At 46.6% G+C, this 16,314-nt stretch overlaps 1 protein-coding gene across 2 annotated transcripts in view; it reads right to left on the reverse strand.

Moving 5' to 3' along the window:
* NAV2 (neuron navigator 2) overlaps positions 1–16,314 on the reverse strand; it is a 394,263-nt gene that overhangs the window by 122,313 nt on the left and 255,636 nt on the right. For both annotated transcript variants that reach the window (XM_053203382.1, XM_053203383.1), the window contains one exon: positions 1,937–2,059. In XM_053203382.1, coding sequence (XP_053059357.1) covers positions 1,937–2,059 — 123 coding nt within the window. The remainder of the gene's footprint in view (positions 1–1,936; positions 2,060–16,314) is intronic.

A 16,314-nucleotide genomic window follows, 5' to 3' on the forward strand; every position in this document is an offset into this window, starting at 1 on the left:
AGCAGGGAAGGGGCAGAGAGAGAGGAGGACAGAGGATCTACAGCGGGCTCTGCACTGACAGCAGAGAGCCCGATGTGGGGCTTGAACTCACAAACTGTGAGATGATGACCGGAGCCAAAGTCGGACACTTAACCGACTGAGCCACCCAGGCGCCCCTGAAATCTGTCTTTAAAAGTTGGTCAGTTATCCATTTGGTCTTAAGTGATCACATCTGAGCAGTCCAGTCTGGGGAGAACCAGAAGACACTGTGGTCCAACTGGTCCCGTCACACAGGTTAAACTAGAACAACATGACAAACACCATCCAGCTTTCTAGCCCCCACTGCAATCCTCTACCTCCAAAAGCAGAAAAGAGCTCAGCTGTGATCTATAATAATTCCATTAACCCTGCAATGAAGCATTAAATTAAACTGCCTAGGCACAGATTCTTCTTTTGCTACAAGGGAAAATGTACCTTGTAAAGCCTGAATTTCACACTCATAGATTTACTAACCAGATACATGTTTACAGGAAAAGACCAATCACCACAATAACTGGGTAAATTGTGAAATCTCCAGTGGGGGTGTTACAGCAGCTGATTTTCTCCCTGATAGTATTGCCTCCAAAGATTTTAGTTACAGAGCATTTTAGCCTTAGAAAGAGCAGTTCTCAAAAGGTCCACCTTTCTATGGAATTTTCAAACCAATACTTTTAAATGAATTAATTACAGGAACAAAGCTGACCTGAACTGGCACTGTGGTGAAAAGCCTTTGTCATGTGGGTGTAAATCACCAGCCTGGACACCGGGGAGGACTCTGAGAAGGACATACTCAAGTTAGTGGCAGAGCCTGGGCCAGATCCCAAGTTCCTGACAACGAATTCAGTGTTCTCTACCGGAGCCCAGGCTTCTGAGCCTTCCCGGAGAGAAGATGAAGATTCCTCTTGAGCAAATGCCATTCCTGGGGGTAACTTCAGCCTCTCTTTCCTTACTGTGCTGCCCTATTTCTCTGAAGCCAGAGAATCACAGACGTCACTTAGCTCTTTGTAAAAAGTATGTCCGGCAAAGAGAACAGCAAGAAACCAGGTCTGTGCTACGAATATGTGGCTTTCTGGCACATGAGGATTAACACCCAAAAGTGTAAGGTGACTCCAAGCCCACACATCTAAATTCCATGTTCTGTCTCCTCACCCCACATGAAAGATGTCAAGCAAGCCAGTAAAATCCTTCAACAGTCAGATCACCAAAAGGTATTGAAATCAAATACAGCACATCAGAGCTGCAAGGGATTTTGGAAATCATAAGGTCCAAACCCCTACTTTAATAGATTGCTCAAGGCCATAGAATCCATCTGTGTCAGACTAAGGATTACCAAATAGTCCTCTATATTGCAATGGTCTCTGAAGCTCTTTTCATCTCGGATGGTGGCTGCAGCGAAGACTGGCCAAGCTTCTGTCAACTACTCACCATAGACTACATCCTTAGGCCTTGCTTCCTGTCGCCAGGCCACAGGAGACCTACAGTGAAGCCCGATCAGCCACGGCCAAGAGCACTCCCTTCTGCACACAGACCTTCTGTGTATCATTAGGGACTCTGTTCCAAGACATAATACCTAGAAAGCTTGCTAATAGAAGAAGTAAAGCAGATCCCTGGGGCCTGCTGAATTAAAGATGCAGTAGCAACGGTCAAAACAAAACAAAAAGTACCCGAGCCTCAACTCCCTCTATTATTGCTATCAGGAGCACTACCCTACCAGAAGCAGGACTCAAGAACCCTTTTCAGCAGCCGCCTCCTACCTGCTGTGCCAGCTCCTGACCCCAGGCACGGCTTCAAGGCCTCCCAACCCCCCAGGTGGATTAAAACAGTGCCCATCGGCTCGCTCTCAATATCACACCCTCGTTCCTCAGCCCACTCTGGAAGGATCTCTGCACCTGGTCAGTCCCAAGTGGAGCAAACTTACCTGTCGGCATCTCCGAGGCCCAGGGAGGTATTTCTCTGTAGGGTCTCCCGCACCACAGCCATCCCATCAGGGAGCCGGTTCAGGCGACGAGTATAGAGGCCAAGTCCACCATCGGTCATGTACCTTTAATAGGAGCACAGGATGATGCAAATGTATGGTCAAAAGCAATTTGTGTACAGTCCCCTTGTTCACATCCAGAAGCTCTCCAAGGCCACCCTGGGCTCTAAGGGGGGAAGGAACTGAGGCTTTCCCGAGGCTCTGTCACTAATCACAGCCCAGGGATAACTCAGCTGTTGATTCAACACAAAAGATCACCCACTTGATAGCAAAAATAGAACACAGCTTAATTAACCCAAACTCAACAGGAATCTATAGAGCAGAAGGGAACTAGTGAATAAAATTAACTGTCAGATGTATTCGTGACATTCTTTTTAATGTCAGCATTTATACAAGCAGGTGTTTTACCTAAGTAATGCGAATGGGACTGACAATCATCAGCGAATCATAGGGGGGAACAATTACAGAACAGCTCAGTGGAGAAAGTAGGCAAGCTTTTAAGAGTGGAAAGAAAAGACCGAGGACAGATGAGCCACCTTTGTCATCGTGGGCAAGTTACTTCTCTGGGCTCTGAGCCTTTCATCTAAACTATGGGAATACCACAGCTTTCCTGCTTCCCAAGGCAGACATGAGAATTAGCCAGATAAGGCACATGAAAGTGCTCTGCAATATGTATAAGACCATACACGTGGGAGACATTATTATGGTCGTCATCATCTTGAAGTATCTACCTACAATGGTGAATTTCACCTTTGATACCAATGTCTTAAGAGGGCTGTCACAAAACTCTCTGAATAACACTCACACTAACTTACCCCTTTCCAGATCTCTTGGTGGGGCCACAAAGCTTTCTTCCGAGGAAGTCAGTGTTATCGGGGGGAAAGGGTAGCCCTGGAACTTCTGCATAGATGGCTGTCTGCCAACCAGACCAGTTCCCGAGAGCTTAGCCACCAGTAGGAGGTAGTTCAGGTACAAAGCAGCTTTCACACTCCTACACTGTCTCCTTCACAATACCCCATAAGGGAGACTGCTTGCATCTTCAGAGAACGGGAAGACAAACCAAAGAGCAAGAAACCAAACTCAGATCCCTTTAATTCCTACACGGCCCCCAGCAGATAAACCTGCAAGGTGTCTGAAAATGCAGACGCCTTACGTTTCAAGTAAAATGACATGTACGAAGAAGACCAACGAGTGGCGATTTTCCTGAAACAGCTGAGCTGCATCACGGAAAGTTTTACTGCCTTTGGAATTTGAACTTTAGAATATATGGGGTAGATCCTGAGGGCTGCCAATTCCTGACTTTCTTCTACTTCTCGTTTGGGACCTTCTTGGGATACACTCTCAGAAAAATGGAATTAGAGCACACTATGGGAGGCGGCCCAGAACCAGTTAAGTTCAAGCTGGGGGCAGAGAAGAAAGTTCTCACTGGAGCATCTGGGGTAAGAAGAAGCTTCCACGTGTGTCAAAAGAATTCCTCCTTAGAGCAGCTTCGAGGTCACCATGTCTAACTTGAACTTCTCCCATGTCCCCGCCTGCCCCTCCTTTATGACGTTAAAGATCACAGACAATGCAATGCCCACATAATGTAAAGTCTGTTGGAGCAGTCAAACCAATTATTTGTGGTTGTGCCAACAAAACAACAACAGATTAGAATCCATTTTTCACTCAATTGTATCATTTTAATTTTTTTTTTTAGCATTTATTTATTTTTGAGAGACAGAGACAGACAGAGCATGAGTTGAGGCAGGCAGAGAGACAGAGGGAGACACAGAATCTGAAGGAGGCGCCAGGCTCCAAACTGTCAGCACAGAGCCTGACGTGGGGCTCGAACCCATGAACCGTGAGATCATGACCTGAGCTGGAGTTGGACGTTTAACTGACTGAGCCACCCGGGAACCCCTCAACCGCATCGTTTTAAAAGCAAAAGAATATTTTGTAAATACACCAAAGACCACTAAATTATATGCCTTTAAAGGGTGAATTTTATGAATTGTATCTCAATAAAACAAAAAAAACATAGTGACGACAGCTATAGTTAAACAATTATTTGTGTAATCACCTTTCACGCTTATCTCCTACACTACACAGTGAGCTCCCTGAAGACAGGGACTGTTATAATGTTGTTCAAATCTGTATCCCATGTACCTAACACGTGTTAAGTGCTTAAGACAAACGGGTTTTGTTGAATGAAGACCAGAATGGGGTCTAGCAAAAACTTTTTGGGAGGACACCAATTACAGGGTTTCTTTCCTCTTTTTATTTATTTTTTAAGATTTTATTTTTTAAGTAGTCCGTACACCCAACGTGGGGCTCAAACCCCGACATCAAGAGTCACATGCCCTTCCAACTGAGCCAGCCAGCAGCCCTTCCTTTTTTTTAAATAATTTTTTTTTCCTTTGGAAAGTTTACTTTTTTTAGTAATCTCTACCCCCAACACGGGTCTCAAACTCATAACCCCGAGATCAAGAGTCGCATGTTCCGCCGATGAAGCCCAGGTTTTCCTTCCTCTTAAATGTCAGGGAACATGACATCTAAGACACATAGAAATGCAAATTAAACCATTTATCTGTCTGTGTACCCATCCATCAGTCCATCCATCCACCCACCCATTCAATGTGACCCAGGGTCCAGTGGTAGGCTCTCTGCACACATTCTACACTAGCACAACGAGAAAAAACCCACCTACGTCAAAATGCAGCGACTTTGCCAGGAGCTAGACTTCCCAGATCAAATGTCCTTTCAAGGAGAATTCAGGGGAAGCTCTTCAGAACACAATCTGTTGCACCATAAAGCAAGGCAGTTAATTTTGATTTTAGCAAAGCCCACTCAGCCATGGAAATGAAAACTTTTTAACTGCAGGGATCTTATCAAAGGACAAACAAACTGATTTTAGCGTTCATTTCCCTGCTGGATTTTCATCCCTGGTGAAACAACACATACGGATGGGCAATGACACGCACCCAGGCGTGCAGACGAGGCCCACACGTACACACCCCTGGCTTTCCGTGGAGGCGCAGAGCAGGGCCCAGAGAGCATTCCAGAGACCATGCTGAGACGTGCCATGGCCCTCAACCCAGTAACACCCCAGCAGAGCAGCGTGGTTTTGTTGAAAATGACAACCTAGAAAGGTGGAAGGACCCTGGAGAGATGGCTACCTTGGCCTGTCCACTGCTGCGGGGAATTCTTTGTTTAGGCAGAGAGGAGGGGAAAGGCAAGGATCCATCGGATCCTCTGCCTTCTCAAAGGCACAGGGAACTAAAGTGCTTTGAATGCAAGTAATCTGACCATGATCCAGCTTCGCGGCGAATCTATTTCATTCACTGCGTGCAGAAGTTGGGTGGTGGAAATGAGGAACTGGGGAGTTTACCTCTTTTCCCAGGCATTTGTGAAAACATGTATTCAACCATGTATCTTTTAAGACATTCTTAAAAATTCTGTTATATGTCCTCTCACTAGGAGACAGCATAGCATTGGAGACAGCTGTCACTACAACGAGGCTCACACTCAAGAATCTAACTTAAAATATTTCATGGGGCACTTGGGTGGCTCTGTCGGTTGAGTGTCCGACTTCAGCTCAGGTCATGATCTCAAGGTTCATGAATAGGAGCCCTGTATTGGGCTTGCTGCTGTCAGTGCAGAGCCCCCTTTGGATCCTCTGCCCTTCTGTCTCCCTCTCTCCCTGCCCCTCCCCAGCTCGTGCTCCCTCTCAAAAATAAACAGTAAAAAAAATAAAACATTTATTTCTAAAATATTACACGCCGATTCCAATAGTTTCATTTACAAAGAGCTCCATATAGATATTTAAATAACTCTTCTACTCTCAATGAAAAATATAATTTTGGCTTGACCCAAATTTGTGTAGGAATTGGCTACTGAACGTATTAATATAAACTGCCTTCATCAGGTTAATCCCTTAAGAAAGCATAGTTTGCAGGTGAAGCGATCGCTGCTGTACCCATCTGAATCAGCAGCCCTTGTTCAGGAGGGTTTGAAGGCTGAGGGGTGGGGGGGGGGGGCAGGAAGTGATAGCCATGCCCCGTCTTTGGAAGCCTTAGCAAGGCTCACCCTGGGTACAGATGAAAGGGCTTGCCTGAGGTCACAAGGAAAGGAAGCAGTTGATCTAGGGACTGAATCTCCCAGCACCAACACTGTAACGTTCCTTCTCTTTGGGGAAATAAATAATTAGTGCTGGAGCCTAATGATGCGCTGGTAACATCCTAATGTTTGCTTGGTGAGGTCCTAGGTCACCAAGCAACTCAACAATTTACTCATTATCCTCTCGAGTTCTGCAGTGATGGGTGCAGGGGCTCTGCCTCCACCTTCCACAGCTTCCCCAGAGGCCCCCGAATGGAGCCCCTGCTAAAGACACAAGGTGTGTGGTAGGTATCTTCTATTCAAGGCTGGGGCACCCTGGACTGGCCCATGAGCATAAGAGTGAGGAACAAGTCTCTGTTGTCAGAAAGATCTGGGTTCAAATGTCTCCTCTGTCCCTTGCCAGCTGGGAGACGTTGTATGCATCATTACTGATAAAAACTCACGGATATGGAGGCTGCTTGGGTACCGTGCTAAGTGCTTCCCATAAGCCATGACACTGTACCTTCAAGACTCTCGTCAAGTGTATTATCTGTTTTTCAGACGAGGAAAATGAAATTGTGGTCAGGGTCACAGTGCAAGTAGGGGAGTTCAAATCTCAGCTTTGTCACCCTTTTTGGTTGTAATTCTTAGGAGTTTCATTTCCTCAGCTACAAGATAGGTAGAACTACAGATTAATCTCACAAGGCTGTGGTGGGTTAAATACGCCAGCGCGTGCAAAGCCCAGGGCCTGGTGTGTTGGGGGCACTTGAAATTTATTAGCTGCTGTGACTATCAACGGCAGCGATTGCCCATACCACAGGGTAGTGACTGTGTACCCTCTTCTCATTTTTCGATACCACAATTGTTAGGTACCGGGCTCTGTATCAGGCTGGGGTTACAGAGGAGGAAAAACCTAGTTCCTGTCCTGGTAAAGCTCAAAAGCTACAGGGGACCCAGACATTGAACAGATGAATAGCAGTATTACAGATGGGTGCAGGACAGGCTCAGAGCACACGGGGAGGAGTCAAAGAGGAGCTATTTAAGCTGGCCCTTGAAGGGTGCATAGGAGTTTGCCAGCCAAAGGAGGAGGATCCATCTAGGCACATTGGTATCACATACAAAAGCAGAGAGAAACAGAGAAGAGGGTAAGTTAGGAGAATGGCAAGTAGTTCACTGTTGCCGGAGCATCAGGAACAGATAGGAGCCGGGCAGCGTGGGGACCGGGGCTCAGTCAGGGAGGGTGTGGGAGCCAGGTGGTTTGAGCCCACTGGCTGTGAGTTGGAGAGCTATGAAGGTACAAAGCAAATGACTAGCAGGCTCTGGCTTCTGTGCCAAAGAGAGCACTGACTTGTCAAAACCTTCCATCATGCAATACTCCAGTTTGGGGGAGCATCTTCTCATCAATAATTCCTTCTACAGACTTCAGAATACACATTGTCTGAATCCCACCTGAGTTGTCTCAGACCTTTGCAGGATGACCAGATTTGCAGGGTGGCCTCACCATCGCTCAGGCCAGGAGAGACATGTGAGGGCCAAATGCCTCTTAAGAGGGAACATTCTAGACAAGAAGAGTGCATCCTATGTAACTGACACCGGTTACAAAATACTTATGGAATCTAATAGGACCTGTTAGAACAGATACACCAGATTTTGAATCCAGCGCTTAGTTAAGAGATTCCTTCTTTAAACATCAGACAACAACGTGGAATAAATGAAACTGGCTTTGTGACTCGCCTTCGGAAGGAGGGGGAAGGTGGCTCCCCATTCCCAAAGTTCACAGTTCAATGTGACCTGCGCAAGTAACACAAACTGACTTCCACTGGGTACAGAAGAAATCACCTTCTGTCAAGGGCTGGGGGAGGAGGGGTGGACGGGAAGGGGAAGAAATCTGTACTGACCTGACCTGGCTCAGTGCGTTTCTAATGGAGCATGACATTAAAAGACAAAACAAAAGAACAACAAAAATACTCAGAGGCAAGAAATTAAAGTAGTACAAAACAGAAGGGAAAAATAAATCAAGCCGAGGTGATTATTTTTTCTTCAAAGACGTGTCAACCTGTCTATATGTTCTGGATGCACTTTTGATTTAAATGTGAAGAGAGTGAAGAAAATGGAATAAAAGAAATAAATACACACACACATACACGATTCCTTGCCAATATCAATATAACTATATAAGCATGTATGTCAACACATACTTTGTCGTCTACTGTTAAAGAAAATGATGTGGGCTGATGAAAAGTCCCTGCAGTGGAGCATTTCACCAGCGTCCAAGACCCTAAACAACATGTGCTTTCATAGTGCCCGCTGCTCTCCTGCAATGTGGCAGGATGCATGTACGCTCTAGGTTTATGAGGATGTTAACGGAGTTTCTGGACAAACCTGGAAAAGGATGCCTTTAGTTTCGGGCCTCTTAGAAGTCAGATGAATAAACTTCACTCCGGGTCACAGAAGGACAATCGGACAATCCAGTCCAACAAAACTGCCTACGACCTTTTGAAGAGAGCTGATCTCTAGGACAGAAAGGAAGTTGTTCCCCTTGACTTAATTAAGGGGAGAGGAGAAGGCACTGGCAATGCAAAAATAGGGTCGGGGGAAAAAGGTGGTTTAATTTTTCCGTGCTAATTTTAAAACTGTAGTACTAAAATTTAAGCAAAGGCTTAAGTTTCTACTAAGGAGGCATTTGGAAACCACTTTGTTCTCAAAGTTTTTCGGCACCAAAGCTGAGGCAAATGCGGCAAGTTTCTTTTATCTAAGGCCAACCCACTCCCATCCTTCACCCCAAATGACAACTACACAGATACGTCACTGAGTGACTCTAATACCCTCGTCGTGGCATATCTTTGATGGTTTTTTTGTTTGTTTGTTTTTAAGATTTTTAATTTTTTAAAATTATTTATTTATTTTTGTTTTAGAGAGAAAGACTGTGAGCAGGGGACAGAGAGAATGTTAAGCAGGCTCCATTGCTCAGGGCAAAGCCCACCACGGGGCTCAATCCCACACCTGTGGGATCATGACCCGAGCTGAAATCAAGAGTTGGATGTTCAACTGACTAAGCCACCCAGGCTCTTCAAAATGGGTTTTTAATTTTTAGGTCATCTCTACACCCAGCCTGGGGCTCGAACTTTGAGCTCTAATCGAACACCCTGGTGCTGCTGCTTCCCTATTACGGGTCATCTCAAACGGACACCAATGACACAGAGTCAGCAGCTGCCTTTGGGGAAAGTCTCAGGTCTGAACGTCCTTCTCAGTAGGTTTCCCTGTGACAATAGGACTCTAACCTGGACTAGAAGACACAAGTCATCAAGAAGCATTTCTTTGGTTTCCATGTCTTTGGGGGGCCCTTCCAAAGACTCTGCTGGCAAAGGCAGAGGGGAGACATGGACCCAGAGATCCAAGCAGTTTCCTACCTTCCTCCTTGAGGCAGAGCTGGGGTACCTTTGAGCCCTGTTTCCCACTGTGCTGTATACCTGCCAGCTCTTCAGAACATCACTAGGATGGTATACGGCTCTTTTTAGGAGGATGTGGGAGTTCACTTCTCCTCTCCAGCAAAATCTTCCCTTCTTCTTTCATTCAAGTCTGGAGCAGCCACCCGAGGCCACGCGATGAGCCACCTGGGCTCAGAGCACAGAACACGACCAGGAGCCACCAGGTGGGAATACCCACAGCTCAAAGGGCACCAGCCCCTTCCCTGGCTTGTCCGTATTTCCTTTCCATCTCACCGAGTCCTGGCTGCAAGGTAGGCCAGATGACCAGGCAGACCTGGCCCAGTTCTCTGATCCTGCTTGTGGCAGGAGGTAAAGCCTCTGCAGAAGTGAGCAGGGAGCAGGAGGCCTGGAGGCTGCTCTGGCTAGCCTCGTCACCACAGCTTGCCTCTCTGGGGAGCACTACAAAGACGTTGCTAAGCTAGTCAGACAAGAGCTCAGCTTCAGGAGGCCACAGGGACAGAGGGCATGGCAGGAAAAGGCAGGCCTGGATAGAGGAGGAGTCAAAGGGTCCCAGGGGCCCCCTGTAAGCCTCAATGGGGCAAACCGGTGCCACAGACTTCATCTCCTAAAGCTAGGTGCTGCAAAGCTGCTTGAAGTGAACTGAAGGCACACCGTAGAGGTTCCTGCCACAGGACTCAACACGTACGTGCCTCACCCTACCTGCCGCTCATAACGGGGGCCACGCGCTAGCAGCTCTAGCGTCACTGGCAATATTGCAGACCTCCCGAATCAGACTCCGGTTCAGGAAGACCCCCCATGCGGTTCTAATACACATTAAAGAGTGGGAAGCACGGGTTTCAGGCAGCGGTCTCTGCGATGAGGAAGATGAGACGACCCATATGAGCAAAAACTAAAGTATTTCTATTTGCATGTATTTCTTAACACGCCCCACTTCCTTCCTAAGTTTTGTGCAGGTTTTATACTGTGCGCCATATTTGCGTAACGTGGTACATATACTGTATTTGAAAACACAGTGTCTAAAGCGGCAACAGATTTTTTTTTTTAACACAATCAAAACGTTCAGAGACCATTATCTAAAGCAGAAATTGCTAAATTTTCTTAAGTTATGGACCCCATCTCACATATGTGTAAAATGTGCACCCAGTTGGAGTCAGGCCAAACGCCCCTGCCAGGGCCTCTGAGTTTGGGCAGAAGTGGATCCCGGCTGAGTGGGTCCCTTCGGCATATTCTGCAAATCTCCGCACAGGATTTTTGCCTCTGTTTGCTATAAACTGACTCAGCAGTGGCACATGGCATGGCTGTAACTCACACGTCACCCTGACTTTTAGCACACAGACTCGATCTCACCACGGCCTTGGGCTTGCTTTTGCTTTTTCCTCAAACTCCTAGCTGGAGTGACTTGATCAAGTGGGAAAATTCTTGCTGCGAAGGTCCTTGTGTATTTGCAACATGCAATGTGAATATTCACAGGTTCAACCAAATTCCACTTGGCATGACTATCCAGAGTGTTCTGGTTTAGCTTAGTACCTAGGATCTAGGCACACAGAAACTCGAACGAGCATCTGAATGCAAAAAGCTCCAGAATACGTTCAATCACACAGCCAGCCAGGGATTATGACAGTGGATTTGTCCCCCCTATTTAAATAAATACACATATGTAAAATTTTCATGATACTCCACAACTCTGCTTGTTTAAAATGGGGGCTGGTGGGGCATCTTTCTGAAGAAGGGCTGCACACTTTGGAGCTCTGACAGTCCCCGTGTCTGGAATCTGGTCTGGCCTGAATTCTCTCTACTGTGGTTCAACTGTCAGTGTGATGTTATAGTATTTCTAGCACTGGCAGGAAGCTTTCTGTCCACCTACTGAAAGATGAAACACACTCTCACACGCAGGAGACAATTCTCCAGACAAAGGCCCTTTAAGCTCTTTCTTGGAATGAAACAGATGGTGAGAGCAGACTGACTTATCTCCAGGAATCCTCAAACCTTAAAATGCACCTGAGTCAGTGGGAGAACCAAAGAAAATGCAGATTCCGTGGCCCCAGCTTTGTAGATACAGAACATCACTGGTGGGGCCCAAACTGTGCATTAAAACCACAACAACAAAATTTTTTTTTTTTAAAGAACGGTTTGAGGTTTACAGAGAATTTGCACAGAAAGCAGACTTTCCACGTAGCCCCTCTCCCCTTCCACCAGCGTCCCTGTTGTTAATACTTGGTATCAGTGTGCTGCACTCTGATGCAACCAATGCTGACAGAGTTGCATTAACCAAACTCCATAGTTCACCTTAGGGTCCACTCTGTGTGGTCCAGCTGTTTTTGTGTGGCACAGGTTTTGACAAATGCATAATGTCATGTATCCTCCATTATAGTGTCATACAGAGTAGTTTTACTGCCCCACCCCCCAAATGCCCTGTGTTCCCCCCTATTCATCCCTTCCCTCCAAACCCACATTTTTAACAGATACGTAAGTAATTCTCCTGCAAGCGGTCAGGGCCAGACTCTGAGAAATGCTGCCTTAAATCTTGAGGCTTGGATGGAGGAACTGGGAGCTAGACTGGCCTCAGCTTCCCTAAGAGGTAAATATTCGCCACAATGGGACTACAGTATAATGGTAATTTAAACCTCAAATCCTCACAGTAACTAGTCTTGGACCTCCATATTATGAGTACCTGATCCCTGATGGCCGCTCCATCTCAGATCAAAGGTCAGTAAGAGTTGTTAGAACTCCAAGGCTTTACTAAAATACCAATTAATTCATAACCTTGGACTTACAGACCTGCAGACCTCAGAACCATGTCAGTGTGGAAGCCCAGGCCGAGAGGGAATGTGAGGAGGCAACACCAGGCGTGCTGAATAGGGAGGATCATGGGCAACATGTGGGTAGTTCAGTGAGGGTGCCATGAGTTGATGCCCCCCTACCCTGGAAAAGCCTTCCGCTTTGCCTGAAGAATCCTTCCTCCCAGGCACTTCTACACGGAGGCATGCTTGCCAATCCTCTGGATGCCGCTACATCTGATAATTCTTGCGAATGTTTTTTAGTTTTTTAAGTATATTCAGAGAGAGAGAGAGCACGCATGAGTAAGGGAGGGGCAGAGAGAGAGGGAAGGAGAGAGAATCTCAAGCAGGCTCTGCACTGTCAGCACAGAGCCCGACACGTGGCTCAAACCCACGAAACTGTGAGATCGTGACCTGATCTGAAATCAAGAGTCGGACACTGACCCGACTGAGCTACCCAGGCGCCCCTCATTCCTGTGACTTCTGATACATTTCACAGGAGGTCAGAGGACTTTTATGTTGGCATTCAGGACTGTGAGATCTCTTCCGGAGATGACTAGAACCTCAGGGTGGAATCAGACTTCCAGTGTCTCTTTCTCTTCGGATTTCACGGAGACACCCCCAGGTAATAACCACACTCACTACCGGACTGGGGAGAGTCCAGATGGTGCTCTGGTTCAGGTTCATGCAAGTTTCGCCCTGTCTTCTCTAGACTGCAGCTGAAAGCAATGTCAGTATGCACTGAGGATAGACAGAGACAGACTGTAACTAACTTTTCGGTGCAAGAAAGACCCCTTCTGTAGACCGAAGCAGGAAAGCAAGCCTGGGGAACATCATCCAACGCCCACAAACAACCTGGTTTCTGGAAGCACCTAAGGGTTGCAGGAAGCAGGGCACTAGAGTCTAGGCTGTTGCTCTAGAGGTGGCCCCCATTTTGAGGTGCTGTCATTTGCAAGACACATTTGTGCAGCCCCTACTATAAGGCAGGCACTGGCCTGGGTGCTGGGCAGAGGAGAATCAGACTTAGTCCTAGGCCCTGAGGGGCTTAAGGTAGACATGCAGATGTTTGCATGGGATTCAGCAAAGGCCAGACCAGAGAGAGGGGCTGAAAAGCCTTCTTATAGCAAAAAAAGGTGCAAGCAGCATCCTGAAGGGTGAGAAGGTATTTGCCAGGCAGCCTTGGGGAGGGGCAGGAAAATTAGGTACTTCTCGGAGATACAGATGTGCAAATCCAAAGGACCTAAAGATGTACAATGAATTCACTGTGTGGCCTTAGATGCTAACGTTCCACCAGGTAGCATTTTCATTAAAAAAAAAAAAAAAAAAAAAAAAAAAAAATCATCATTTTGAGCGCTCATTCTAAAGGAGATTCAGTAAATGTATTCCAATTCAAAGAAACAGATACGCAGGGCCTCTGGCCTTCAAGGGTAGGGATTAAGCCAAAACTGGGTGACTGCAGGATGCTCAAATTACCTGCCACTAAACCCAGCAAGACCCGTAGACACAACAGCTGACACACAGATGCCTGACCCCATTCATTTTTCCATGCGTCCAAGTGCACTGGGTCACCTTCAGAAAAAGCACCCAGGCAGCCAGGCACACTGGTCATGGGTGGAAGCGGACCCACCTGGGGGTGGGGCAGGAGTCTGAACATACCAGATTTACCATTTTATTTTTTTTTGTTACTTTTAATTTTTTTTTTTTTAACGTTTATTTAGTTTTGAGAGGAACAATGAGACAGAGTGCGAGTGGCAGAGGGACAGAGAGGGAGGGAGACACAGAATCTGAAGCAGGCTCCAAGCTGTGGGCTGTCAGAACAGAGCCCGATGTGGGGCTCGAACTCACGAACTGTGAGATCACAACCTGAGCCGAAGTCAGACACCGAACCGACTGCGCCACCCAGGTGCCCCCCCAGATTTACCATTTTCAACAAACAAATAAAAACACCCAATGTTTTTTGTAATCTACTCTGTAGATAAAAGTTTGACACAATCTTGGTTGGTGTGGAACTGTTGAAGACACAATGGTTCTCCAAAGTCACACCTATTCTTACCCTTGCCACAGCCTGCTCTCCAAAAATCAGAGTGTGATCTCATTATGCTTATCAGGAAGGGATGAAAACAAAAAAGTTGGAAAAACAGTGAGTTAACATGTGTGAGCATGAGAGCCAGCCATTTTTCCTTCAAGAGGTCAGATTCTGAACTACTGAAACGGCAGGCCTCCATATTAAGACACTGTCCAAAAATTATGTCCGTTGTCCACAAATGGGCAGAGGCTCTATTCCCGTGGACATGAGAAGGCTGTGGCTGTGAGTGCAGGAAGGCTCACTCATGCCTCAGCCAGCTCCGGCTGATCTCACAGCTGCCTCTTTGGGGTCCCAACACCCCCTCCTGACCCCCTCCCCCCCCAAAAAAAGCTGCACTGCATAATCCTGGTAAGATAAGCCATGGTCAAAATTTTGAAAATCTTTTTTTTTGTTGTTAATATTTATTTATTTATTTTGAGAGAGAGAGCACGAGCACACAAGCAGGGGAGGGGCAGAGAGAGAGGGAAAGAGAGAATCTCAAGTAGGTTCTGTGCTGTCAATGAAGAGCCTAACGTGAGGCTCCAACTCACAAACCATGAGATCTGAGCAGAAATCAAGAGCTGGACGCTGGGGCGCCTGGGTGGTGCAGTTGGTTAAGCTTCCGATTCTTGATCTTGGCTCAGGTCATGATCTCGCAGTTTGTGAGTTCGAGCCCCATACTGGGCCGTGTGCTGCTGCTAATGGTGTGGGGCCTGCTTGAGATTCTATTTCTCCTTCTCTCTGCCCTTCCTTAGCTGGGCTCTCTCTCTCTCAAAATAAATTAAAAAAAAAAAAAAAAGAGTTAGAGGCTTAACTGACTGAGCCATCCAGGCACCCCCAACTGAAATTCCGAAAATCTTAAAACTACAACAAAATCCTGAAGTGAAAAGCGAAAACTGAGCCCAGCCTTCAGCTGGGCACATCTGGTGTAACATCTGAGTCCTCAGGTGAACCAGAGAAAAATGCCCTTTTCTACCACAGCCGGTAAAAGCGTGTCCTACTCCAAGAAGTGCATGTGGGGACTGACACGGTACAAACCCCAAGATGATGCGCTCCTTAGTGACTAAACACGGTGCTCCTCTCCCCTGACGTGGGGTGGTCTCAGTCCACACGCTCTGCCTCATCCAGCTCCTCAGAGCTGAACTACAGAAGGCCTTTGCAGACCACGCCCCCATCTCCCACTTAGGATGAGGTCCTACCTCTCAAACTTCACCTTAAATGCAACTGAACATTATGTAAAACACCAATAAAACGCAGTTTCACAGAACTACAGAATATCAGATCTGGGGGAAGGGCAGGTGGTTCTCAAGGATTAATGACTTGATCTAATGAGTTTTCTGATGCAGAATTGAGAGTCACGGAGTTTAAGTGATGTGCTCAGGGACACATAACTAGAGAACAGGCATTGATATGGTTTCATTTTAACACGTTGTTGTGTTCAATAAATTCACTGTGTTTTTTCACGTTTAACATTTATTAATTTTCGAGAGAGAGGGAGAGACAGAGTGCGAGTGGGGGAGGGGCTGAGAGAGAAGAGAGGGAGACACAGAATCCGAAGCAGGCTCCAGGCTCTGAGCCAACAGCACAGAGCCCATAGCGAGGCTCAAACTCATGAACCATGAGACCATGGAGCCGAAGTCGGACACTTAACTGACTGAGCCACTTAGACGCCCCAACAAATCTGTCTTTTATAATAAAATAGAAGCTTGGCTCCTTTATTCTACATTTTGGGATAACTGCTTATCTATCTTCTTGTGCTCCAGCTTCTGACCCACCAAATTCAGTAAAGGCAGGACTGCTGCTGTCACTATTATTATTTTAGGACCTGTGTTTTTGCTTCAATATCCCGCCCCTAGAACTCTTGAGATAGGTACCTAAAAACATTTTTGGTGTACTGAATGCAAGAATAAATAACAACCATGGATTTAATTGCTTTTATGTCTCATGTATGTAAAG

The sequence above is a fragment of the Acinonyx jubatus genome, chromosome D1 (genome assembly GCF_027475565.1).
Source record: "Acinonyx jubatus isolate Ajub_Pintada_27869175 chromosome D1, VMU_Ajub_asm_v1.0, whole genome shotgun sequence".
NCBI classification, from domain to species: domain Eukaryota; kingdom Metazoa; phylum Chordata; class Mammalia; order Carnivora; family Felidae; genus Acinonyx; species Acinonyx jubatus.